Here is a 27,920-nt window from a genome sequence, read left to right as displayed (position 1 = left end):
CCTACGTGTGCGCGCTGAGGAGCCAGAGAAAGAGGTGCGCGAGACCGCGGGGCGGGCGGCGCACTCGCACACACACACCAGCAGGACACGGACGCCGGGCGGCAGACAAAGGGAGAGGAGGCAGCAGGAGGAGCAGCGCGAGCCGCCGCCAGCGCAGGCTGCACGAGGCCGGGAGCAGAGGAGGAGGCAGCGCGAGCCGGCGGCGGCGCGAGGACAGCGGAGGAGAGCCGGCGCGAGCGCACCCCCGCCCGGACTGCAGAAGAAGGAGGAGAAGAAGCGGCGGCCGAGCCTGCCGGCGCCGCGCCCTGCCGGCTCCCCGGGGAGGAGGGCGCCCCCGCCATGCCCAGCTCCATCTACCACCCGGAGGAGGCGGCGGCGGCGGGGGGCAGCCCGCGGCTCGGGGGCCCGGCCGCCGGGGAGCCGCAGGACGAGGAGCCGCAGCCGGGGGGCGGCGGAGGAGCCGAGGCTGAAGCCGACAAGGGCGGCGGCGGGGGAGGCGGAGGATCCGGGGACCCCGAGCCCCCCGAAGCCGAGGACGCCTTCCGCTTCGCGCTGGGCCAGCTCTCGCTGCTCGGGCTGGAGGAGGAGGACGAGGAGGACCAGGGCCCCGCGGAGCCGCTGGAGCCGGGCCCCGACGACGACGAGCTGATGCTGCTGGGCTCGGAGCCCGGGAGCCCCCCGCAGGGCCCCGCCGAGCTCTACCCCGGGGCCGCGTACCCGCACCTGGGCCCCGCGCTGCTGGCCGAGCAGATGAGCATCATCGGCAGCCGCAAGAAGAGCGTCAACATGACCGAGTGCGTGCCCGTGCCCAGCTCCGAGCACGTCGCCGAGATCGTGGGCCGGCAAGGCGAGTACCGGGGGCTTGATGCTGGGGCCTGGGGGTGGGTGGCCTACGGGCCGAGGGCTGTGTGACTGCACCTTGCAAGGGCCTGTTGTTATTGCAAACTCCTCTGTGGTGGTACCGTCATCACCAGGGGACCCCCTCGTGGGGGTACTAGCAGTACTTATTACCCATGCCATGCCTCCCTGTTCCCTAGCTGTGGCATCACTGTGTAGTAGCATCACCACCCTGGGACTAATTGCGCTATGCAGGTGGTCCCTGCCCTCTCCGTGCTCTGAACATTGCGTTGAAGTGGAAGGGTGCAGCTGACAAAGGCCCTCTGCTACCTGTGCTACGAATCCTCCTGCCCTGTATCAGCACCCCCTCCCTTGAACATGCAAGGAGTCTCTGCTTCCACCCTTGAGATTTTGCTTTCTAGACCAGTGGGTGCCTGGGGTCCTTGCTTCCATCCTGCCCCACCCCTGAGGTTTTGCTTTCTGGGCCAGTGGGGTCCTTGCTTCCACCCTGCCCCACCCCTGAGATTTTACTTTCTGGACCAGTGGGTGTCCCTGGGGCCTCACATCCCAGCATTAGGTGAGTGTTACTTCCCATGCCCTCCGCGCGGCCTGCTGAATCTGCCTCAGCCTGGCTCTACTTTTGTCCACTGTCTCCATCGGGTGCCTTTGTTAGACCGATATGAAGAGTGCAAGGCGTGAGTCCTTTATCACAGAACCAGGTGCTCAGGCCCTTCATCGGTGAAGTGTGGGTGGCGCCCCCTAGAACCATAGCGGCTTGGGACGTTGTATGCGAACTTTACTTTTAGTATACTAGTGCAGTCATTGTGGGGGACCGGGACTGACTCGGAGCTGCAGTGTGCTGGGGAACCGGCATGTGTTCCTGTTGGCGGGGAGGATGAGAAGGTCCGAGGGAACTGCAGGAAGTGTTTTGTAATGCCGTAGAGCTATTGTTAGACTTTTTATTGTATGATTGAACGTCCTTCTCCAGTAACCAGAGCACCACTATTGCAATCATTTGCAGAAATGAATACAGTCCCATCTTTGAATACGTTTAAAAGGTGCCTGACGGGCACAGTCACTCAAGTAAGCAAATGCCTGCTTGCTGCTGACAACCAGCAAAAAATAAATGCAGCCTGAAGCAGACGATGCTATTGTAACTGATAGACCCAGGCTCTGCACTCCTTGCCTCGACCACGGTGGCAAGGGGAAGAGCTTCTTGAAATCAAGTGACGACTACCTCTTAGAATGTCTTGGAGTGCTCTTAGAACTGGCCTAAACGTCATGCATCTGTAGTGCATCCCTCGTGACGGTCATGTGTACAGGAATTCTATTTCTAGGGTTATTTGGCTAATTGTATAAGATAACCTCTCTGCTGCCCCATGTGCATAACCGGTCGTTCATCACACCCGACTTTTGCATATACGAAGAACAAATATGCACCATTAGCAAGTTGGGCATTAACGATTTAACTTCATTAAATACTTATATGCTAAAACAAGTTGAAAAGGCAACTTGTCCATAGGCGACTGACCAAAGAGCAGCTGTCGAGGTAGACCACACCAGCAGTGTTCGCAGTATTTGTCATGCAACCCTGTCATGTCACAATAGAACATCGAAAGAAGTGAGAGCCTTTTGAAAAGCTGAACCTGGCGGTGGTTATTCTAGTGTGAACTGTGACACAATAGTAGGTTTATCCAATTAACATCTTGTAGTCTCCCTGAAGTCGTGTCTGAGGATTTTTCTTTCACCTGAAGGGAAGCCTGCACTTGTCTACTCCTCAAAGCCATTGTTCCCTACAAGGTAACGGTGCTTGCTATAGCCGTCCTGGGATCCATGCACCCGGCCTGAAAAGAAATTAAAATCCAAGTCTGACGCCAGAGCACTTGGTCTTAAGTTTCGAGTATGGACCTCGTTGGATCAAGGGTCAGCTCTACAAGGTGGGTACACCCTAGCAATGCTGACCTGCAAGGTCCTAGAGGTCTGATGCTCCAGTAGTGGATGGAATTCACATCATCTGCGACTGGTGTAGGTCTCCTCCAAAGGAGTGTGTGTGCTGTGCTCTCTTAGGTGGTACCCTAGGTCCCCAGGCCTCTTATTTACGGTTTATAACTTTAGGATGTTACCTTGCTTTGTTCGCTGCAAGATGGGGTCGCTAGTGACCAAAAAAGGGTGTATGGGGGAGTTAAGGCTAATGTCTGGTCCCTTGCAAATGGTGGTGGGTGGAGCAGGGATTGGCGGGGGTACCTTTTGTGAGTATGGGAATGCTAGGTAAGGTTCTTGGATGGGGGGGGGGGGGGGGGTCGGTATTCCAGAATAGCCCCCCTCCAAATCTTCATGACATTGCCTCCCGTTTGAGTTTAACCTAACCACCTGTCTGTTTTTCGTGGGCCTCAGATTCCCCACTGTGAGGCTAGTTCACACCTGGCTGTGTTCTGGACCAATTGTCCCATCTGGGCTTTGTGTCTGGTATGAAGAGTCTAGAGTTACATTCACTGCTTCATCATCTTACAGAAGCGCCCCCTAAACCAGCAGGTGCTGTCTAAGCGCTTGAGTATCCATCATTGTGAAGAAGATGGCCATGAGCTGGTACCTCACTGAGCCACAATGCCTTGTACAGGCGCTGCAAAGACCCTCCTCCAGTGCAGGGACTCAGCATCCTACTCGGATTCTAGTAGATCCGATTCCCAGTTCCGTTAGTTACTTCTCAGAATGGGGACCGGCTGGTGCTGAGTAAATAAACGCAGTGCTTCCGCAGAGCTCTCTTCAGAGAGTGCATCTGGATTCCTTCCCATCCCATGCCCGGACATGCCTTCACCACTTCCCCTCCACCCCACAAGTGCAGGAGAAGCAGACAAGGTTAAAGCTGCTTCAACTAACAGGCACAGGAGAGGGCCACGAATAGAGACGGTGCATGGGTGTGATGGCTGGGGCACGTCCATCAGTACTGGATAGGTGGCCCACAGCAGTACTGGTGCCCCGAGGCCTTCACGTACAGTATTTAGTAATTATAGCAATATTACAGAAAGTTTTTTTAAGAGGGTGTTAAAGGGGTCAGGAGGTAGTATCATGACTGTGGGGAATATTGGCATCCTCTGGGTTGAGTTTGAGGCAGAATGATTTTTGTGATAGTGGGAGCCCAAGGTGTAAGGCCGTTTATTGACAATGGAGAATGCAAGGGTCGAGTGTAGTGTATGTTCTGTGGGGAACCATTTGTGGTCACGGGAAAGCACCTCTTGAATTTTTTATTTACACTGGCCAATTTTTTTGGTCTTTTTATTATTATTATTATTTTAGATCCTAACTGGCTGACAAACGCAGGCAGTGGTGTGCTTCAGGCAGTTTCTCTTTCAATTCTTTTCTGGGGGTGGGGGCTGCAAGAGGTGCATGTGGTCCATTGCAGTGCTCACTACCGGTGCTCTGAAAGAAGTTTGCATCTCTGTGCCGCTTTCCCATGGTGCTCCGCCCTCGGGTGAACCAAAAACACCAAACTATTGGAGGTTATTGTGCCAAATCTCAGTGGGGGGAGACAAATGCCTACTTTATATCTGCGTTGTCGCAGGTAATATGGTCTTTTATTTGCACCTTAGCTAACCTATGCCAGTTAATCTGTTTCCCTTTTGATTTTTTTAATATTGCACTTAATAAAAAAGAAAGTATTCAAAGCACCAGCTTTTAGCTGTACAGGGGCCCGTTCATGGCTGGTAACACCTACAACGTGCTGAGAGATCTTTGGCCTAGCCCGGCGAGTGTCTCGTTTTCTGGTGAGGAGTGGTGACTTCAATAATGTAGCGTGTGCCACCTTGTGTGGGATAGGGGCCAACATCCTATTGAAAGTGTAACTCGGGTGTAACAATTTTGCCATGGGTTTCCAGCATGGGAGAGCACCTCCTTTTGTGCATAGTTAACGTCCATTTATTGCTCGTTATTTGAAGATGCAGGATTAATCCCAGCAAAATTGATAGCCAAGTGGCATATGTAGCATTTTTGCTTCAATTTGGCTTTGATGGCCTTCGACTGTCCAGTCTAACTAAGAATCGTCTTTTCTCCGCTAGCAGGTTGCTGCCACTCTTGATGCGAGGTGCACACACAAATGCTTATCCGTAGTACTTGAGCTTTAAACACAGAGCCTTTACCTGTGGGACGGTAAGTGTGACTGCAAGCAGCAATAGGGGCTGGAATGCGATAATTTCAGTGATCTGATTCTGCAAAGTGACAGCAACATTAAGTTCTGCCTAATGTTCTTAGTTCGGGACCTTTCTGGTCCAGTAATTGAACAAGTGATTTCAGTAGGCCCTATGTGGGGCTCATTGCCAGTGAAATATCCCCAATTGGCTGATTGTTACCCCAGAGGCTGGAAGGATCTTTGTACATAGCGTGTTTGACTCTTGGCTCCCCTTGGTGTTTTGAAGAACAGAGCTACTCTGACGCGTGGACATTTTCTACTCTGATCATTGACTGGGAATTAATCCCCACTACCATTTTTGCCGGAGAATCTTGCAAGTTGAGTTTTTTGTCAGGCGATCACTCGTAGGCATCTGAGATGTTTTGCAAATCCGATAGTTTTGATGGCAAATTATGGTCCACTGTCGTGACTTCTCTACACTTTCAGAACCCGAACTAACAACTTTATGCTGCAGTTGAAAAATGTTGAGTGTAGGACCTCTTTGGAACATGTGCTTTGGACTGGTCTAAATGCTATTCAAAGACCATGGTCTCAGACTGTTATTTCTACTCAACCAATGATCACTTCCTCTTAGTCATGGGGCATGTCCAATGGATCAGCCCAAATACATTCAATGATAATATGTATACAATCAAATCAAAAAAGCAACAGCAATAATTATAAGTCCAGGGCAATTTTAATTCATTGCAATCGTAGCTATCTCAGTGTACAAGAGAAGAAATTTGGTTGCCCAAACAAGAGTATGTGCAAGAAACTGAATTTAGCGTGTTAGAATAGAAAAATATAGAAAGAGCATAGAATGAAGAATACTTCAAATTTGTATACACGAACAATAGATTTACACAAACAATTTACAGATGGCCTGGCGTATAATGTTTTCAAAACAATTTCTTATGGAGACAATGCTTTCAAAATTATATTGCACGCGAAATTGTATAACAACATCCAGGGCAAAGATTTTATGGCGTCGACGTTTCGACTCGTCTTGGAGGCCTTATGGAAAATTAAACCTTGGCCAGCGAGTCTCTTGTATGCCCCACATTGGATTTTTTCCAGCTCCTTATTTAATTTGCCTGGGTACGCCTGTTGTGCGTAGTTAAGGGCAGGCATTAACTTGGCCTTGAGGACTCTTTGAATGGCCGTTGCTGAAGGGCTGTGTATAAGGGCTTGTAGTTTACATAGGGCAAAAATGATGGATTTACCTTTACCCTGAATTTTCTTTAAGTGGGTGCCGCACAACCCTGATTCGTGGAAGGAGACCCCTAAGTATAGGTATTTCTGGGTGCTGTCGAGGGTTAAATGGCCGAGACTCCATTTTGCTCTTTGTTTTTTGGGGTAGTGCCCAAAAATGACTATTTTTGATTTAGTCGGGTTTGCTACCAGCCTGTTTTTGTTGTTATATATAGCCAGAGCGGTGAGTGCTTTTTGGACAAGTGCCATGAGCTTGCATTAGAAGAGTCTTCTTTCAAGAGAACAACCAAGTCCTCTTATCGTTTGTCTGAAGCTTGCAAAACCTGGAGCTAGTCTGCAGCGATGGAACCTAGTAGCATCCTTTCTTCAAGGCTTCCTTGGCCAGTGAGGCCTGGCCTCCATTTTCTTCTCCAGTGGGTGAACATTGCCTCACACTTGAGCCTGGAAGTGCAAAGGAACAAAGGCATCCACACTTCCTTGTTTTCGCCTTTGTTTCGGGTGAGATGGTGCCTTCCTCGCTTGTTGGCGGCCTTGGTGATGAGATGCTAGTTTTTATTTCTGTAATAGGTGCCCAGTTCTGTTTAGGACCTGTCAAGGGTGAACCAACTTCTTCCAGCAAGGACCTACAGCTCTTTAGCCTAGCTGTTTCATACTTAAACCGAGTTAGTGTGATACTCTTTTCCGAGTATTCTTTTGGTAATTGTGAAGTGTTTGATTTTTGAGAGGAGACAATTCGATGGAGCCCCTGCAGGTCTGTATTTAAGGTAGCCCCCGCTCATGTGCGCGTGGATGGAGGTGGAAGGCTATAGAATCTGCATTTTGAAGCTTGAAATATATATTCTTTTAATATGATACAGTAACAGCTGGACTGTGCTGATTTGCAGCCATAGATTCAACATCAGGGCTCGATTGCCATAAACTTAAATAGTTTATCACCTAGTATTAAAATGGAAACCTATGTCTTCAATGGTACTCAATTTAGGTGCCAAAGGCTGGCGTCTGAAAGTAGTTTTTCCTCTGTAAAGGTTATTTCGGGACTCAAAGATTTTGCTAATTACAGCTAGAGGGAACTTGTGCCATATTTGGAACATTACTTCTCCGGTAGATAATCCACCTTGTCCTCTTTCCGCCCCTTGCACTTCACACCTATTGCTCTTATCTAGTAAAGAGACATGAAGAAGTTGGTACATTATAGAAACCTTTGCACAGTTCCTGCTTGTTGACATCAGAGACTTCTGTCAGTCTTCCCTGTTGTTATGGAAGTTATTTAAATAAAAAAACATGTTAAGGGTATTCTAACAGTCTTCATTATATACATAATCTTCTGGGGCAACAGTCCTTCAGTTAATTCCTTGCCTTTGCTTGTGCTTTTGTTCTTTTGGGCTTGAATGATGTGTGAGGACAAGGAACATCCTTTTGAAAGCTCGGGCAGTGCATGAACTATTGTATCCTTTAAGAAAGGATCAGTCAAAACATTTATTCTATTTTTCAATACTTACTATGTTTCATAGATCAATTTTGCAGTATTGGCTGTATTCAGAAGTTTGGTGAAAGACAATTTAGTAGTAGTGATTTCTGAAGACTGCAGACTCTGCTTCAGTTATAGCATTGAACAGGCTGTTTTGCCTGGGACGTGAAGTGTGCCATGAATTAAGGCTGAGGCGGGTAATCCAAGGCCACAGGACCCTATCCATCTCACCGAGTAGCCTAAATGGTGGGGGTGGGGGGTGGTCATGGTAGACCAGTGCCTTGCAGTTCCTTCCAAATGTTGTCCAATTACCTAACCTTTTGGCACAGAAGCCCCCATTGTAGGTCACAGCCTACCACACAGCACAGCTGTCTGGTTTGCTAAATACATTTTGGGGAGATTCAGAAAGTTGGCCTAGGGATGCATTCTGCCCATTGCTTACCATTGCTTTTGTGGCTTGTAAATCAGATTTGCTGGCTTTATTTGCTTTAGGCTGTCCAGCTAGAGTTCCTCCTTCCCGTTGCCCAAACCGTAACTGTATTCTTCCACGAACTTGCTTTCTGTTTGTCATGTTAGCTTGGCATTCAAAGACTGAGGTCAATTGTCAAGCTGTCTTCTCCAAGGAACCGTGCTCTTTACCTTTCTTTTGCTGAATTCAAAGTGAAAGCATTTCAGCGACAATTCATCCTGCTCAGTACCTATGTGAGATGACGGGCTGTAGTGTTGTTTTTTCCAGCACACCACAAAAACAAACTATGCTGATATTTCAAAATAAATCTAAATGAAAAAAGTAGACATGAAGCACAATTTTGGTAATTCTCAAGTGTGGTGGAAACAAATATTTTAAGAAGATCAATACACTAGGTGATGACATTTCCACACGTGTGTGTGCGCAGTAAAACTGGATGTCTGCAAATGTCATGGCCATTTGAATTGGAGATGTGCTGTCTGTAATTGCAGTGCGCTAGCACACTAATCATCCTTTGTCACTCCACTTTACACTACTCCACTGTACCCATCTTCACTGTAGAACATTCTGCTCCACTCTGTGCCGTTCTTCTGCTGTAAGACACTCTACGACACATCTTGCCACTCCACATCCCTCCTCTCCACTTACCCACTCTAACCCAATGTACCCGTCTCTAGTCTACTTCAATCTACCCCACTCCATTCCACACTACCCCACTCAACCTGTCCCTTTCCTCTCTAATGTACCCCACTCCACGCGACTCCACTCTACCACATTACATTCTACTCCACCCCACTCCATCCCATTCTAATCTACCTCCGTCTACCCCACTCCATTCGAGTCTACCCTACTCTAATCCACCCAATCTACACCACTCCTATCTATCCCACACCACTCCAATTTTCTCTTCATTCTGATTGGAGTTGGGTCAAGTACGTCACTCCACTCCGCCCCAATCTACTCCCTTCACTCCAGCCACTCCAATTAGCGCCACCCTACTCTACCCCTGTCCACTCTACTCCATTCCAATCTACCTATCTCTAATCTACCCAATCTAGTGCACTCCAAGTACCCCCTCCGCCGCACTCAAATCTACTCTAATCCACCCCACCCACTCTATTCCAATTCACCCCACTCTAGTCTACACCAACCTGCCTCACTCCAATCGACACCACCCACTCCAGTCTACCCCACTCTATTTTAAACATAATCTACCCAATTTCACGGTACCCCAAGCTAAAAACGTACCCTTGTCTTCACTAGAAAGCGTTTTATCTGCAGGATTCCAGATTTCACATCCCACTAGAAGTGGTCCGCGGTGACCAACTTTACAAACTAATAAATTCTTCCCCTTGGACTCCAGTTTGTTTCTCTTCTTGGCGGCTTTGTACGTGCGCATCTATCAAGTAGGTGGGTAAAATGTGTTCTCTTGATTACCGGCCCTGGATCAGAGTTCTCTTAAAAATAAAATACTTTGTCAGGGCCTTCTCTCGGGAAGCCTTCATTCACCCTGCAGGTACTTCAGTGTTGACGGGTGTCTCTGTTTTGGGACTGCTTGCTCTTGTTGCAGGAGTCTTTAGAGTTTGGGTATTGATTTCACATCTGCCACGCATAGCTTTGGGTCGGTGTTATCTCCTGCCGGAGTCCTTGCTGTTCATTTACAATGCACTGCACGTAAAGGGCTCTGCACCCATTAATATTTTTTTATGCATCTGTAGATCTTAATTCCTTAAAGATATGCGGAGTCTGTTTCGCAATATTCTTTTATTGAAGTTAGTAGAACATTCCCTCCTTAGTATGTGTGACTGTAGAGATCAATAGAATTGCTTAACATAGTAGTAGTCTTTGCACAAGTGTCAATTAAAACATTTTTCTTTTCTTCGTTACAAGCAGTCTCGAAATTTGCTCATGGATGTATGCTGTCTCTTAAAGATGTATCTTTTTTTTTGGACCAATCAACTTTTTTTGGCCGTTTAAAAAAAAAAAAAAAATACTTTCATGACTTTCTGTGCAACAAAATTTGGAGCAAGTAAGCAGTCGCGCCCATTGTGACAATTATGCCTTTGTTTCGGACAGCTTGTAGTCTTATGTTGAGGAAGACCTATTGTGGACCGTACCATAACTTTAAGTGAACCTTGGATAAGCTCATTGATTGGCTCTTGATATTTCATTAGAAAGCTTATTTAATGGCTTTCTTAACTTCTTGTTTATCCCACCTCTGAAGCACAGCTCTTTGCCATCCTTTTGATTGTATACTTTCATAGCCAGCCCTAGTTTAAACCGCCCCCCCCCCCCTTTAAAGCAATTCGTGCAATTAGATCTTTAAAAAAAACCCTTTGTTCACTTATTTACTTTTTCTAGCTGGGTAGCTGCTATCTTGGAATAGTGAATTAAAGAAACCAAAATGGCCACTTGCGTGTTCTTGGCGATTCTGGGTCTGCTATAGGGTCTTGACATTTACATGTGCATGTGTGATGACTCGTGGCACATGTGTGCATAATCGCCCTTTAAAAAATGTTTTTGCTAGTGGTGAGCAATATGTAAATTAGTTTTTGTTTCCACCAATGTGGGACAGTATTGGTAAAGCCAATACCCTTGCTTTGTCAAAGCATAAAGGTGAGACCCATTGGTTTTGCCAATGCCTGCTTTGTGATGCAGGAGAGGAAGTATAATGGCAAGTCTGACTTTTAAGGGCCTTTTAAATGGTGGGTGCATGTATCTGCTGAATGGGGCCTGTAATGAAGAGTGGAGTCCAGAGGGCCGGTTAATGCAAGGTTTCTTAGAGAGCCGCAAGGATTGCATAGATAAAGTGTAAATAATTGGCATGAAACATGTTTACTTGAAAATCTTGCAAGAATGAGGGCCTTGTAGGCAGATTTTTACCCCTGATGATTGGCAATCTGGCTCTTTCATAATACTGTCCTGATGCCTAGTGAGGTGGTGTGACGAGTATGTATGGAAAGGTACAGGCAAGTCCTAGGGCGGTGTTGTGGGTACACAAGAGGCTTTGGGCTGGCTTCTGTGGGGCCTTGAACACCTTCAAAGCTTCCGCCTTTTATGTTTGGCTATAAAGCAAAACTGTCTTCACGACCTGTTAACAAATCTTTAAAACCTACCCAGTGACCCATTGCTTATGTGTTGTATAAGAAAAAAATTGTGTCTCCCTTCAGCATGCTTTTGATGGTTTAGTCCGAACTCAAAAATGGAAGCCACGCCTATTGGCTTTGCCAATGCTTGTATTTACAAGGTGGAGGCTCCAATGGTGCTGACCTCATCGGGCTGCTTAAGTGAAATGCAACATCCAGGCACTTCCTTTGTCAGGTCTATTTGTCTCATTCCAAGGGACTATTTGTATCTGCAGTAGTTTCTTGCATTAGTATTTAAAATGCATTGAGCAGGAGGCCTCTGCTTTCCTGGGTAGAGCAGTATCGACCTGCCGTCCGCGTGCTGCCAATCAGATGGCGTTTATTCTAGTACCTTTAAATGCTGGCAGCAGCATCTTAACCCTCTAGTGCAGCCCACGCACAACTAACACGAAACGTGTCCGATTTGTTGCAGTCCCTTGTGCTTTTATTTAACCTCGTGGGGGTTCTTGCTTTGAAACAAAACGCACGTCTATTTGGAGGCATATTGACCCCAGTATTCTGCAGGAGATTCTTGTCAAGTTTTGGCTGCAGAATACAACACTTGCAGAAGGATCTCGGGGCATGCCTCCACTTGCTGGTTTTCCCCTGCCTCCTTTCATGCTGTTGAATTTTCCTCCCACTGAAGTTTTAAGATGCCAGGCTCAACACACATCACCAGGGAAGGCTGCTTCTCCTAAATCTGGCAGCTGGTGTCTGGGTAGCCTGTCTTGATGCAGGGGTACCAGGTTTCTGTTCCCAGTAGCTGCAGATGCCAGTCTGACCTTTAATCCGGGGCTTCTTTACATTTTGTCTCCAGGTCGGGTGCTTGGAGCATCTCCTGTTCGCTTATAGACTGTGCCGCCTGGCTGCTCCATTGTTCTTTGTTAGACCCAGACGTGCTCTGCATAGTGTGGTGACATCATGCAGGCAGGTTCCTATTGGCTGCAGCACTCTGGTCTCTGCCCAATCGTAGCCTCTCCTTCCCCTCTTCTTTCTAGGCGTCCTGAAGGGAGTTGTTCTGTCTAGTGGCTGCCAGGATTTTTATAGCCATGTGCCCAAGAGACAGAACACGCCTTGTGTGTGTTTTTTTTTTTTTTTTTTAAACAAGCACCTGAAGACCTGTTTAAAATGTTGTAGTTTTGATGTCAAGGAACGGTTACAAAATGGCGTTGCTAGGTGAAATAGACCATCAGAATATTTCGACTAGATAAATTATGGGTACGGTTTAGAGAGTGAGTCCTCCAGGAACTTGTCCTTGGCATGGCATTTGCCTGAGCATGCCAACTCCTCCTCAGATGTGAGAGAGCAAGTAACTGTGAAAATACCAAAACTTATTACGCTAGCTAGTGGTAATCTGCCTACTCCAAGGTGCAGAAAGCAAGAGACCTATAGATGATAGGCGGAATGCAGAGCAAATCAAACATTCACCCCCAGTCAAGAGATCAGGGTTAAATCCATTGCTTTTCTCACTATGCCACCCCAGTTTAGACCAGCCATATGCAAATCAGTCTTGACCCTGTGCCCAATGGGAACAGTCCAGCCCTAACTGCCAAGCATCCATGGACCAGTTTTGGGGCATTAAACTTAATCCGCCAGGCTACCTTGGATCCAGAGACGCAGTGAACCTGGAACAAATGTCTGGGGATACCCGGCGCACTAGGGGCGAGAAAGCAAAAGGCACAAATTATGGACTGAAGACATATCAAATCAAACATGCACCCCCAGTCAAGAGATCTGGGTTAACTCCATAGTTCTTTTGTTCACCATGCCACCCCAGTTTAGACCCAGACATCACGTGCTAGCCAAGCCGCTGGAGTTACGCTAGCATGACTGATGAGAGGTGAAACACCGAAACCAGTCTCAGGATGCTTGTTTCCGGTCCAGGGAGGACCTGGCTTGGCAATTTTGGCTGCACTGTTGGTCAAGACTGATTTCAATATGGCTGGGTTTAAACTGAAATGGCACAGAGCGCAAAAAAATATAGATTTAGGCCCAGATGTCCACTGGGGTGAATGTTTGATGTTGCTCCACGTTGTGTCCATCAATCGTTCTTTTTGCATACTGCAAGGTACCGAACATTGTCCCTTTAAGTCAAGCCGCGCATGTTTTATCTAAAACAAGTTAAATGTATTTATCTCGTAGAAAACTTCAACAAATAAAATCTAAATTGATGTTCCTTAAGCCCTTAATTAGGTTTTAGAGAAAAAAGCCAAACGCAGCCTTTAGACTACGGTAGGAGAGAACCTAAAATCTGAGTACTAGTTTTAACTAACAGCTATCCAGTTATTTGGATTAGGCAAAAGCTGAATTGTGATTTTAAAAATTCTTTCAGCTTCAACCCCGCTGTGGATTTGCAGCCAAAGCCACATCCATTGAAATCTCAGCCCAAAGTGTGGGTGCAATACGTTCACTAGCTGCAGTACATGATATTGAAATTGCACCCCGCATAATACAACTAATCTGGGACTGGCTCAACAGAACTAAAATTAATGCAGCCTGGTACTCGGCAAAGGCTACCCACACCCTCCTATCTCCAAAAGGCCCCCACTTCTCGTCACTACCAAATGTATACACCTCTAATGGTCTGCTGAAGGGCAAACGTTTGAGCTAGGTTGCGTTAATTAACTTTTCAGGCACCGTTGTCTCTTCCAAATCAAATTAGCTGCCCAGCTCTACATTCTGGGCTGAGCAATGTCTCTGCATAGTTTTCACCCCGCCTTTTAACTATCTAATGTGTTTTTTATGAATTGCGTTAAGATCTGATGGTTTAGTACAGAGTGAAAGACTGTGTGCATTTCGTGTTTTTTTTTTGTTGTTTTTTTTTTCTCACTGACCCAGCTCTTTGTCTGATGTATAAAGGACGGTTATCCTTCTGCTACATTGGAGTTTCTTCACAAAGCTTATTGGCTAAACCTTTTCCTGGCAAGATTTTACATTTTGGTTTATTGATTGCTATCTTATCTAAAAGTTTGTTCTTTTGCTAAATTTACATTCACTGAATAGTGTATTTAGTCTCTTTCAGCATATAAAGTACTGGTACAAGTAATCATTCTGAGGCCTGCTCAATGACTTAGACGTCTGCTTGAGAGAACTTGTTTTACTTTTGTGTTATTAGGCCGAGTTTCCCATCCACCCTCATACCTCAGCAAGCTCCTCTTGGACCACTACCCCAGTCTGTGAAATCAAGGCTTATAGGGGCGTCGTCCTCCATATGTGGAGGGCAGCTTGTTACCTGTTGTCGGCAGACTCCACCTCACCAGTAGGAACCCCCCTCCCCCCCCCCCCCCCCCTTGCAAGCTCTTCTACACTTCTGAAACTTTGCTCAACCCACTCTGTCCAGTCTTTCATTTATTCCCTGCATCACCGCTGGCAGGCTTGCAGCATCTCTTCATTTATCCTACGCCTCAACCCCCCTGAGAGCACCCATCCCAGCCCTTCTTCCACACTCGACCCGCTCCACCTCAGACCTGCCTTCCCACCTGGTCCCATCTCGCTGCCACCGGACTTGCTTCTGTTCTCCAGTTTTATCCTACAAATTCTTAATATCTGTAGGTGTCAAAGCTCCTGTTCTATAGCATATAAAAGAGAACATACCTACATTTAATCTAGCAAAAGCTAGAAAATGTGAAATATCGAATTGATCACACTGTTTATGGCAATGTTAGTAATCCTAATTGAATTGCATTTCAATGTGTTTCATCTTGTGGGCACACTATAGAGCCCTTTAAATGTCAATGGACTTTTCTTTTTAAATCTTTCGTCTCGCTGTCCACCACCACCCCCCCAGCTTCAAGCGTTAGTCTTTGATTGTAAGGCTATTGTGTGGGTGCATCCGCTTCGGATGCTGCAGAAGTCCTGCTTCAGTCTCATGGGTATGATGTGCGAGCCTCACTTGTGACCATGTATCACTTATTTAGTTTTAGCCCTATACTTGTGCCATCCCACATCAAATGGTAGATTCTCCATTTGGGGTACGGTTGCTCATTATGCTCCACCCCCCCCCCCCCATCACTTGGGATAAGTTTCCCACCTAGATCTTACTTAATGGGTGCAGGCACCCACCTTTTGGATGCACAGGCCTGGAACTTTAGAAAGGAAAAAAAGTTCCAGTTTTGAAACCTAGTATTAAAGTCCAAATGTGTTTTATGGCACTGGTGGCCTCAACAGCATAGCAATGGAGGAGTTCAGTTCAAGAAGCCAGTGCGCATGACTGGGGTTGAGCGCCAACAGACAGCATTATGGGCCCAAACTGCTACAACTGTGAAGCAACACACCATCTTATAAAGAACTTAATTGGTGGCTCATATCTTCAGAGAAACTATCCTGCCTTCGTACACATATTGGACAAGGGCCTGGACTTTGTGCTCCCTTGCAGTAAAGCGTAACTTTGTAGACTTAACAGACGCAAGGGCTTTTATTTAAATCCTCCGATGAGGCAAAGGTCGCCCTGGACCGCCAAGCAAATAGAACAATCTCTCAAACATGCCTTTTACAAGTTTGCGATGCGTGTGAAACGGGGTGTTCTGGTTGCTTTACACCTCCTAAAGTAATCATGGTGCTTCATATCGGGCTCTTAAAGTGCCTTGGATATCATATAGTTATGCGTGTTATCTTAACTGCAGATAAGGTGTGATAGCCATTTGTGATTGTGTGGCTTGTGGGAATGTGGTGTTCAGACACTTGCTTCATAATGCGTATGCCCTCCTGCTTTATATCCCAGTTTCGAGATAACAATTTTAAATCCATTGATATTCAATTTGTTGTTGGTAATGGATTAGTTATTAATCATGAAATTCTTCCATCACCCCCCAAAAAAATACCCACCCTTCCACCAGGTCGGCCATTCATTTTAGCCCACTTTGTCTTATTTTTAATGCATTGTGGAATTCTCTTCTTTCCAAATTACTCGTAATAATTTTCTCTGTCTGAACACTTCACTTTGACTACACAGAGTTCTCAAAATGTTCCGATGAATGCCATTGCTGTAGGGCACCTCCCTGCTTCGGCAACACTCCTGTGAGGGGTTGAGAAATGCCAGATCGTGATCTTGGAAGCTTTAATTTTCTTTTTTTCTGCTACCCTTGGTGTGGTCATGTGGGAGCAGGAAAAATTACCTGGTGAGACCATCCGCTTACAGAAGGTATTGTTTGGGCTTTGGACCCATAAGTCGAGAGAATGTATGTTTGCGCACTTTTTTTTTTTTTTTTTTTTTTTTTTTAACCCAACACATTCCGGGTAGAAAAAACGTTTCATGACCAGAATGAGTACCTGGCTTTGGATTTACGCTTGAATTGGTGACGTTGGGCTTGCTTTGGTCTAGGACTAACCCAAATGAAACGTATGTGGACGTCTCCTTTCCTTTTCCCGTTCCGTGGGCGTGCTATTGTTATGGTGAAGGGACACGTAGGGAATGGGTAATGTAGTCTACAAACCTATCACCAGTTTTTGTGTGCTCGCGGGCCACAAACCGTAATCATGTCTATTGTATATCTTTCTTCATTTCCAGAACTTTTTAGTGCGAAAAGTGTCCTCAACTCTGGAGTCCTCTTGCTTTCAATTGGTGACGGTGACTGGTTGAGTCTGTTTTGGGTTTTCACAATCACATATTACTTTTTGTTAGTCGAGCTCTACAAATGTTATATAATTAGACTATCACCGCCAATGTATCCTTGCGCTCGCTTCTCTAGTAGCGCTACAGAGGAAAGGAAAGTATTTCAAGTTGTGATGACTAACTCGACTGTATACCATAATCAGTTTCCTAATAGCCCTCTTTGGATTCATGAGCAACTCTTTCTTACCTTAACCCAAAACATTTTGTGGCTCCCTTGACTACTTGGTATGGAAGAATATTGTTGTGGGAATTGGTGTCTGGAATCCTAGCATGACTACTTGGAAGGGAGACTGGGGTTAATTAAAAAAAAAAACGGTACCACCTCACCCCATAGGTAGGACCAACCACAACTCTAAATGGTTCCTTAACCCCTTCGCTGCGGCGGCAATTCCGCCGCAGCGCTGGGGGGGGGGCCCGAGCGGCGCTCGCATGCTCGTCTCACGAGCAGCAGTTGCGCTGTGCTCATGACGGAGCGGTTCCGTCATGGCCCCGCCCGCTCAATAGAACGCGCAGCGCAGGCGTGGCGGCAGGGCCATGACGGAACCACTCCGTCATGAGCACAGCGCAACCGCGGCTCATGGCGGAGCGGCTCCGCATGAGCATGCAACGGGTTAAAGCGCGGAGTCTTTGCGAGTGGGGCTGTGTACAACTTATTTACATTTGTGTTCCAAACTGGATCAAGTGACTGCCAACCTTAACACGTTACACCAGCTTGGAAGAGCCACCAGTCTCAACTAAGCCGCTCCCTCACTGCTAAGCCCCAAATCCTTTACCTCTTGGCCCCCCTAGTGGAACTCTATACTTGACCAACATTCATGCCACCTATTCTCTGAGTTCAAAGTTGTACTGAAAAAATCTGCTGAATTATTATACCTACATGCTCTTATATAAATGGCGGCTGAATGCGTTAATGTTCCTTTACCAAGTAAATGGTACATTGCCCTATATCTGCATTTGTCCCAACTGCCCTATTTAACCGATGGCGCAAATTAACCAGTCCTAAACTGTCTCCCAGTATTACATGCGTAAAGGCCATGATGTCTGTGACTATTCGGATTTAAATATTATTGCTGCTAAATAATAAAATGGAGCATCTTTCTGCAGTTCTACTAGGTATTTCCTCATCTGTTAGAAATTACAAAAGTCGAAAACTGGAATGACCAGCTTGCTATAAATTATTGAATGGTTCAGTAATGCCCTGCTACATATTTTCAGTAATTTTATTTTTCTTTGACTTGCATTTTCAAGGTGGGTAGTAACCCTACACTAAATGCCACACCACCAACCAGCTTTTTTTTAGGAATTTTTCTTTCCATTCTACCAATCTAGCAGAGTTGGATTAAGGAAGGCTTTGTCAAGACTGGAATTCTGATGCCTGATCCATACTCTGTTTTCAGAAAACACCAATCTATACCCAATATTCAAATGTAATTGATTTTCATAATAAGTGGTTATCCTGAATCTGCCACGGCTCCTGAACTTACGTGTAACTTCTCTGAATTAAGGGGAGTAACAGACGAAGAGTGCCCCCCAACCTTCATTATAATCATCTTTCATAGATTTCTAACGCCTATGAGAAACCAGTTGGCTTCTGCACAAGTCATTCTTGCAAGTAAAACTCTGCAGGGATGTCTTATGTAAATTATTCTTTTGGTAGTTCAAAAGCTATCTGACATTGTGCAGATAAATTGCTGAAAGCTGGTTTTGGTGGGCCATATCCGCTCACGAATTTATTTCCAAAATGTTTTTAATTAATCTTTATTAGCCGTCACAGGCTTATCAACACTTGGACAATACCCCAATCAAACTGTACGACATATTTTGTAGGCAACAGATGCCTTAAGTATGTATATACCTCTCTATACCTTCCCAAGCATCCTTTTCTAGCCCGAATGCATAGCCAGCGGAGGTGTATTTTGTAAGGTTAGTGGATGTTTGTAGAGCACTGCTACATTTTGTACTAAATTCGTCAGCAGTTGATTAATTCAGCGGAGTTGTCTACAAAGTGGACCGTGTTTTGGGCTTGGTGCCGAGAGGGGGGCTTGGGGAGATGAGGTCCTACCTGGTTTGGGTGTTTGAGGCAGTGGGTTGCCCTTAATGGAGTCATTTGATGTAGGGATGAGGTGGGCTCCTACGATGTCATTGAGTGGTGGTTTGCTGTTGGGTTCTGGCCTTGCAGCACTCCACCCGGCCTGTCAGCTGTTGTTAACCTGAGGTTAGTTTAATGCTGACCAATCCTATTGCCGGTGTTGGCCTTTTTCTAGTGAACGAGTTTCTCGAGGGAGTGACGACAAGTTTGTTAGCAGTTCTAGTTTGGCAGAGATGGGCCTTGGCTCTGGGTTCGTCCAGTCGAATGAGGTACCGAGGCCACTATGATAGAACATTTTCCAGCCTTTAGTTTGAGATCATGAGTGTTTGGTGTGACTTCACTGCAGTCGTATGATATACCTTAACCCAGATTCCCTGGTTTACCTCTGCCCTGCCTTTCATCCCTCAAAGCTGAGGATGGGAACCCTCTACACCTTGATGTTTTCAATATTTGGATGAGATGTTCTATGCAGAGCGTTTGTAGTAGCATGAAGTTGGGTCCCCGGTCTATGTAAGATTCACATTGCTTGAAATGTGGTGAGGATTGCAGGAGGTGGGCACAGCACTTTTTTTTTTTTTAATGAGGCTGAGAAGTGATTTTTCATCATTAGACTGTCTTGGCTTTATCTTTCTCCCTTTTTTGCCTTTTTCTCTTGTTGTGGGACAGAGAAGGCTGACCTGAAAATTAACTTGCAAGAGTGTGAAAAAGATGGGAAACGAGGGGCGATGGGAAAACTGATATACAATTGTAGTCAAGACAAAACAAGAGCCTTGGCAGGAAGCCACTAGAAAGACATGAAACCTTGTGTGAAGATTTCGGAAACTTATTTTTATTGCCAACAAGTTATTAGATTAGTATTTTTCAGAAGACAAGTCAAGTGTGGTTGCTTGTTCCTTAAAACCACTCTTGTCTGGTCTTCAGTGAATTTCTTTATGGTAGATTTTTTAGGTGTTGGGGAACAGCGTGTGGCACAATACATGTGCTACTACATAGATGACCCATGGTCCCCACAGCATGTTGTCTTTTATTCTCATTTAGTACTTGCCTTTTGGTTTTGGGAGCATGTTTGCGTTCAGGCCAGTATCTCGAGTATTCTTGACGGGCTGTGTTCTCCGTAATGCTGCAGTAGTTGATTGTAGTTTTAACACTTGTGCAAACTAACTTTATTTTTTTTTAAAATTGGGCAACTGAGTAGCGCAAAAACCTGCTCGGGGATTGCCTCCCTCCTGCTCCCAGTAGTTAAAAAATGTTTTTAAAAAACTGGGAATTCTTCCCTCCACAGCATCCTTTGACCATGGAAACGATTTTTTTTAGATGGTGGGAGTTGCACTTCCCAGACATGTACCAACAGAAAATACACTTTTACTAGAGAATTATACCGGGTATTTTTCACATCCTGCTCTCAGCAGTTATAAAGTGTCAGCCTATTTTGGTTACAAATTTTGCAAGCCATTGATTGGAAAATGACACTAGAGATTTTCTATTTGATGCAAATCTTGCTGTATTGGTAACCCGGCGTGCCTGTGCCAAACTGTGGTTGTCTCTCTCCGCCCGCCCCCACCCACCCCTACCCCATGCCCTGTTGACCTCCTCACAAGCGATACTTTAAGGTGTGTCAAATCCCTGTGGTGCTTTGAGGTGTGGCACTCCAATTGGGTACGTACCTTCTTAAGTGATGGCTGCTCATTGGCAGTCTGATACTCTTCTCTTTAGGGTGGATCCCTATGTCCTTCTCCAGAAATGTTTTGCAAGCATGGATAGAGTTCATATAACTGCCCTGGACTGTCCTTCAAAGAGGTACCCCGTTGTAGACTATTTTCAAACAGATGGCTGACTTCCCGGGCGCTAGGTTGCGGAGTGCCCTTGCTGAGCTGTCCAGGCATTGATATTGAAGAAGTATTTAATCTCCCTTGAGTGACCCCCACCCCCAATGCAACCCCAACCTTTTCTCCAACTCCAGCTATGATCCTCTGAAACGCGTCTTTCCAGTGTGTGGCCATGTTACTACTGCATGAATCTGTTACCCTTGTGTATTGGCATGCCACCCCATCACTAGACGAGTCCTCCCTCCAGGAGCCCTAGGACCTTTTGGAAGGGGAAAACTCTGGTTTGCGAATTGTTAGTTTAGCAGCGAGGGAGGGCGCTGTCGGTCTGCACGCAGGAGTGACCTTCACATTACTCCGGCCCTTGAGTTTCCAGACCCTCCAAAAAGACATTTCCTCCCCGCATTCACGAATGTGTGGGTTTTGAAACCACTGTACTTCTTGACGTGTTGGTTGTCATGCTGAACCGAGTAATTCGAACCAATACATGCCCCCTCCCCATCAGTTCTTCACTTGCTACACTCGAGGTGTCCTGCGAGTACCCATGACATAATGATTTTTTTTTTTTTTTGCATCTTAACGTTTTAATGGTTCATTGTGTAGCCCCTGTGAAGCTTTAACCCCGCCAGATTGTTAAAAGGGCTGCTATGTAGGAACTGGTATGCGGTGAGCATTTTTGTGAGGTTTTGGCCGCTAACTAGCGAGACTGCTCGTGGAGTGAACATTGGGCTTGAATATTGGCAGCCTCTCCTGTGTTTGATCCTAGTTTTAGAAATGTCAAGTGTCCGATGGTATTAACTACAACTGTGTTCTCAATACATAAAAGATGACGCCTTCTCTGTTCTTGCTGAATTGAACTTTGAGGCTTGGGTCTAAATTTCTTTTAAACGTTTTTATTAGAACTGTGCACTTAAGTGATTTTGTTTAGAACTGTAATAAGTAACCGGTCTGCGATGAGTATCTCTTTGCGTGTATGCTCCTAATTTTCTTTCATTTTCTTTATCTTTCTTTAGGATGCAAGATCAAAGCCCTGCGAGCAAAAACCAACACTTACATAAAGACCCCCGTCCGAGGTGAAGAACCCATATTTATCGTCACTGGACGGAAAGAAGATGTAGAGATGGCCAAGAGAGAGATTTTGTCGGCTGCTGAGCACTTCTCCATGATAAGAGCAACCCGTAACAAGGTCAATGGCCTCACTGGAACTGTCCAAGGGCCTCCCAACCTGCCAGGTCAGACCACTATCCAGGTTCGGGTACCCTACCGTGTGGTTGGTTTGGTGGTGGGGCCCAAGGGCGCAACCATTAAGCGCATTCAACAGACTACGCACACCTACATTGTAACCCCAAGCCGAGACAAGGAGCCAGTCTTCGAGGTGACTGGAATGCCGGAGAATGTTGACCGCGCCCGGGAGGAGATAGAAGCCCACATTACAATGAGGACAGGCTCTTTTGTGGATATCCACACAGACAATGACTTTCACTCTAATGGCACCGACGTCTGCTTGGACCTCTTAGGCAATGCGTCCAGCCTCTGGGCCAAAGCCCCCAATCCCACCCGCAGGCCCTCTGCCAGCTTGCGGAATGACAGCCTGAGCTCCCTGGGCAGTGCGTCCACTGAGTCTTACTACAGCAGCCGCGTGGCCGATGCCAGTCCCACCAGCCCGTTTAGCACCAACAGTAGCAGCGGTGTTGGCCCCAGTAGCACAGGGTTTACCTTCAACGACGCCCACGCCCCACCACTGAGCTCTGAAGAATCTGATTTTGGATTTGAATTCCTGGCCCTGGACCTTACTGCCCCAGGCACTATATGGTCCCCGTTTGAGCGGGCAAATACCCTCCAAACCTTCAGTAGCTGTTCCTCGATCAACGGCAACCAGAGACGAAACAGCAGTATCAGTGGCAACGCCACCCCCCGGCACTCTCCCACCCTCCCAGAGACTGGTGGTATCGCCCTGGAACATCCACTAGCCCGACGGATCCACAGTGACCCCGTCAGCACCTTGTCCTGGCTGCCAACTCAGGGCTCGCTCTCTTCTTTCTCCAACAGCACAGGATACTCTTCGTCTTCCTCCTTACCCGGAAGCATCTCTGCCGCTTCTGGCTCCCCGACAGATTCTAGCAGCTCAGATGGCCACCGGAAGAGCGCTCGCGACTGCATGGTGTGCTACGAGAGTGAGGTGATCGCCGCCCTGGTGCCTTGCGGCCACAATCTCTTCTGCATGGAGTGCGCCATCCGGATCTGCGAACGGCCCACTCCAGAGTGCCCTGCCTGCCACACTCCAGTCACCCAAGCCATACGCATCTTCTCCTAGCCAGACAACTTCAGGAAGAGCTACAATCCAAGGGGCAATGCTTGCTTCGCCCTACCCCCTAGAACACTTTTTAAGAACTACTACAATATACCTTTTTAAATTAACCCTTTATTTAATATGAATTGGACAGGAGCAGATAACAGTTTTGAATTTGACTAGAGATGGTTGGGAGGGGATTGAGGGTCGGGTGGGGGTGGGTGTGCGAGCAGAAATACTAAGGGGCAAAAATTCAAAATTGGAAGAGAAAAATCAAATGTTTACAGAATTGTTTTAACTCTGGCCCCGGGGTTTCATGACTGGCACGGGGAAAGTCTAGCTCATCTAAATCATTTCTTTCCAAATAACAGTATTCCGTTGTGAAAAAGTTAAATAAACTGAAAGAGAAGGCCCGGTTGCACTTTTTATTTTTAGGACACGCAAGGGTTTTGTTTTTTGTTTCTTTTTGTACGTAGTATTTTATTTTTTGGGAAGGAATGTTCTTTCTACATATATAAATATATATAAATATATTTTATTTTTAATCTTGTAATTGCCAATGTGAAAACTGCCCAAAAATGTTACATGTTTGGGAGCGTGCAAGTGTGTCCTGTTTCAAATGAAGAGGGAGGGGGGGAGGAGTTTATACTTTAATTTTGTATTTTATTTTTGTCTGAGGGATGCGTTTTGTTTGTATCTTTAGTTTTATTTTTTTATCCTTTGCCTCTTGTGTATATGTAGGGAATTTATAGGAAATATGTACTTTATTGAATAAATTTTAAGAACTAAAGTATATTTTATTTTAAAGAGAACGGACCTTTAACCTGCCAGGGCTAAGGACCGGATTCTATATTTGCTGAGCTGACTTACGGTTATGAAATTGTACCAAGAGTTTTATTTTTGACATCAAAGCCTTCTTAATAAAGACTTTTTACAATAAATACATGTGTTTGTGGTATGTTGATGCAATGTACAGTGTCACAACTACTCGGAAGCTCAGAAAGTAAGTTAACACCTTCAGTGCGGCGCAAATTTTCGCGCTGTGCTGAAGGTTCTAAAAACGGGCGTGGTCGTGACGGAACAGTTCCGTCATCCGCACAGCCCAACCGACGCTGATGACTGAACCGTTCCGTCATAAGCATCGAAGGGGTTAAGAGGGAGGCTGAATTGTATTTAAGCTGTAGGTTTTTCCTCTAGCACCTTAGCAGCATAAATGCTGGACAAAGTGAAACAACACTTTTTTTTTCTTCTAGTCCGTCTCAAGCAGCCGTTCCATTTCACAACCATAAGCTATCTAAATTTCTGGTATTGATTAGTTATTTAGTTTTCGGCTGTCTTAAAGTTAAGCCGACCAGTTAGTCTATCCCATATGCAAACTGGTGCAGAATGGCCTTAACTTAAAATAGATTTACTTCAGAATTTCCCTTTATTATTGGAGATTTTCACCGATTTTCTTGGTAGGCATTGCTTCCTTCTGTTTTAAGGGTATGGTTTGACAGTAAAGTGACCAAATACTGCCTTCTCTTGCCTGCAATACCCTGTTGTCCGTCAAGCTGTGACACATCCCTTACCATAAACTCATAAAAACCTATCTGGGTCATAACTTGTTAGCTAAATTCCTGGTGTTAAAAATTGACATCAACCTGTGGGTAAATAAAATGTACGTCACCTTAAGCCTTTAAGCGGTTGTTGTGCTTTTGTTGCTGTTGGGCGCTAAGCTTAAGAATGGAAGTGTGGCCTTTAGTATAGTGATATACAAGGTATTTTCTCTTCCCAGGAGAAAAGTTTAATTTTTTCACACTGGACAAAGTTTTCAAAGTTCCCTTGTCTACCTTTGCCCATTTGAAGGTTTTTACTCCCTCTTGCATACAAAATGGGCCAGCAGATGGTGTTTGCCATAATTCTCCTAACCACTGTTGCACGCCATCGTCTGAAGCTCTTAGAAACGGAACACACTGCTATTGTAGGGACGCGCAGCATCCTAGCGCCTTTTTGGGCGTTTTGGAGAAATTAATATTCCTTGTGGTCGGTTCCTCCACCCCTTTGAATGTCAGATGCAGTCTTCTGACGGCGCTTCTGTCAGCCAGAACTCTTTCATTTCCCTCCTTCGGGTTTGGTATTATCCATTCTTGACCTGCTGGACCCAACATTACTTTATTCTTTTATAGCAGCTTCCTCTGCTCTTCCAGGATTTGCCCCTACGAGTGTAGATCCCACGTCCTATGGTACCATACCAACTAAGCTTTGAAGGTGGGTTCAGCAGAGAGGGCCTGGCCATTTCCTCGTCTGTGCTCTTTACAGACTCATGACGAGTGCACGTCCAACTAGTCTACTTGCTGTTCCTTTGGTTAATGGGTCGGGAGATGAGGTCCACCGCCACTGCGGTACTGTTGGTTGGTCATCAACCACATGTTTGCGATTTTGAAAAAGGAGGACACAACCCTGTAAAACAGCAAGACCGACTGTCCGTGTGAACTTCAGCCTTCGTAAAGTCCCATACAATGTCCCTATTATGAAGAAACAGAGTACTGCCCTATTGAAATCTCTCGAAAGATGCTTACTTGGCGAAGGATGAACATAAGATCCGGATCCTCCTTGGACAAGAACTAGATGGTAGAAAAGACAACCAGGCCTGTGATGTCATTACATACAAAAATTACTGGATATAATACGAAGTTATGACACATTATAATATCTGAATAAAAGGGGGCCCCAGGGTGACTGTCACAATAGGTTTCAGAGCTCCAGCTGACATCAACACAGGAACATTCTGGAATGCTGACTGTCGATTGTTGGCGGGGCTCTACTGGGTAAAGCACATTTTGTGTTTTTTTCTTTACGTCCACACTGGATGTCCCATTCAAAAGAGTTAAGGTGATCATTAAATTTGAGTTGGAGCACCAATTGACTGCAACGGGTGACAAAAAAAGTGGTGGGTGATAATAATTAGACGAGCAATAAAGATGGCACAGCTGAATTAATTGTGTCAACACTTTACTATAATAGCTAACCTATATAGCTATGAGCTAAACGACATATTTGGTTCTATGCTAACCATGTTTGCAAGCAGAAAATAAGTTTGGTAAAAAGTTGGGGAATATTGCCTTTTGATAATAGACATTTAAGACCAGCAGCAACTTTCTTGTTGAGAAAAGTTAAAGAATAGTCACTGGGTATTTTTGAAAGTCTGTAGGTTTCTTTTTCAGAGGCAATCTGGGGCAGACACTTTGCCTCAAATGGACCTACTGGGGCTTCATTGTTGCCATCGTCCTAATACTCCTGGGTTGTCATTGCCGGAATACTCCTGGGTTTAGCCTTCCGTAAACCCCCAACACAAGATAACTGGAAATTGCAGTTTTACCCGTTACGGCATAACCCCGGAGGAAAGCCTGTCAGGCCTACGCAGTGCACATAACAAGGTTTAGACTTGGGACCATTGGTTTTTGTTCAAAAACATTTGTGGGCCTAAGTAGCCTATTCGCAATTAAGAATTTTTCAACTCATTGTATGTGTTCAAAATATCTTTTCTGTCTTAATTTGACAAACTATTAAACTTGCACAACTGGTTGAAAATAGTTGCACAGGATAATGGAGTGCAGATTAGAGTGCAATTGGTGGAGAATGTCTTTTTTGACAGATGAAAAATGAAGCTCAAGAAAATGTTATACAGAACTGCGTACAGGAGAGCATATTATTTGTTCTCATATTGCTCATACCATCAGTAGATGTGGAGTAACATTCCTCACAATCTTGCAGTTCTTGCCCCCTGGCTTGGATGCCAGGTTTGGAGAGGTTTGCCGCTGTCTTTACCCAGAAGTAGTGGGTCTGATATAGCTCCAGGCATTAGTCGGGTTTTTTGTTTTACTTTTTGCTTCCAAATAAATCTTTACTTCATCAGTTCTTCTGTTCCCCTGTAAATCTGTCACTTTCTTTTTACTCCACTGACTCATTGAGCTTACAAATGAGGCGTTCTCTGCATTACTGTGGGCATCAACACTTGCATAACCCAAATTATTGCTCACATCTAAGTGAGGTTATTGGGACCGGTGCCTAACTTGGCCAATTGCTCAACAGCATGCCAGTCCAGCGACTGAGTCCAAGTGCACTGTACGGATAAGAACAGTAACAGCAGGGACCTCCTCGCAAGCCTTTCAGAGGTCAAACTTGCACCATACATCAACTGACTCCCCATTATTAGCAGCACCCCTCCAAAAAAAACCTAGATACCCCCAACTACTTGACCAAGTTACTTTCTTTCATGGATCTTACTCCCTCCGTAGCACTGAAACTCTGTGCTTGGGGGACCACAGGGTGCAGCAGCGCTAGCACAAGCGCCAATGGGTATATGTTTTATGTTATATGTTGTACGGTAGAGAGGCAGGGTCGCTCAGGTGTATATGCCCCACAGAAAAACTGTACAACCAGCAGCTAAGCCACGTGTGCTGGGACCCCTGTATGAACAAACGTGATGAGCAATACATGTTTGTCATGTTGTAAATGTGAAATATACCAATAAAAATAGTTGTTTTTAAAATAAACTCCTTGATGTATTAATCATGCTATTTTTCACCTAATGTACTTTAAATGTTTTTTTCTTCCTTACATAAACTCACTCTCTTCTGCACATAGACTTGTCTTGTACCTTTCAAAAGTATCACTATGGTGCCTGTGGGACTTGTCCATGTTTAGCAAAACCCTTTAATACAAATCTCTGAACTAAACCTTCATGCTCAACTCCATGCTTCCAATTTTGCTGAAGTTGTCGTAAAGCTAAAAGCTTGCAAGTCTGGCAAGAATCCTTTCTAGATTGGACCCTATTACATTCCTTCTGAGA

The 27,920-nt window shown here is 45.6% G+C and overlaps 1 protein-coding gene across 1 annotated transcript; it reads left to right on the top strand.

Annotated features, from left to right (window-relative positions):
- On the top strand, positions 1-24,021 carry MEX3D (mex-3 RNA binding family member D). Its single transcript, XM_086947146.1, has 2 exons — positions 1-847; positions 21,810-24,021. Exons 1-2 carry the CDS (start codon positions 340-342, stop codon positions 23,108-23,110), a joined length of 1,809 nt encoding a protein of 602 aa, XP_086803272.1. The 5' UTR covers positions 1-339; the 3' UTR covers positions 23,111-24,021.
- Positions 24,022-27,920: the final 3,899 nt, after the last annotated feature.

This window comes from Lissotriton vulgaris, chromosome 12 (genome assembly GCF_964263255.1).
Source record: "Lissotriton vulgaris chromosome 12, aLisVul1.2, whole genome shotgun sequence".
NCBI lineage: Eukaryota > Metazoa > Chordata > Amphibia > Caudata > Salamandridae > Lissotriton > Lissotriton vulgaris.
The sequence above is the reverse complement of the archived record's forward strand: the minus strand, read 5'-3'. Positions and strand labels throughout refer to the sequence as shown.

Bases quoted from the DNA above. Each gene is read 5' to 3' on its own strand.
- MEX3D (XM_086947146.1), top strand. From the start codon at position 340: ATGCCCAGCTCCATCTACCACCCGGAGGAGGCGGCGGCGGCGGGGGGC. The intron at 848-21,809 runs GCGAGTACCGGG...ATCTTTCTTTAG, and splicing joins CGAGATCGTGGGCCGGCAAG to GATGCAAGATCAAAGCCCTG.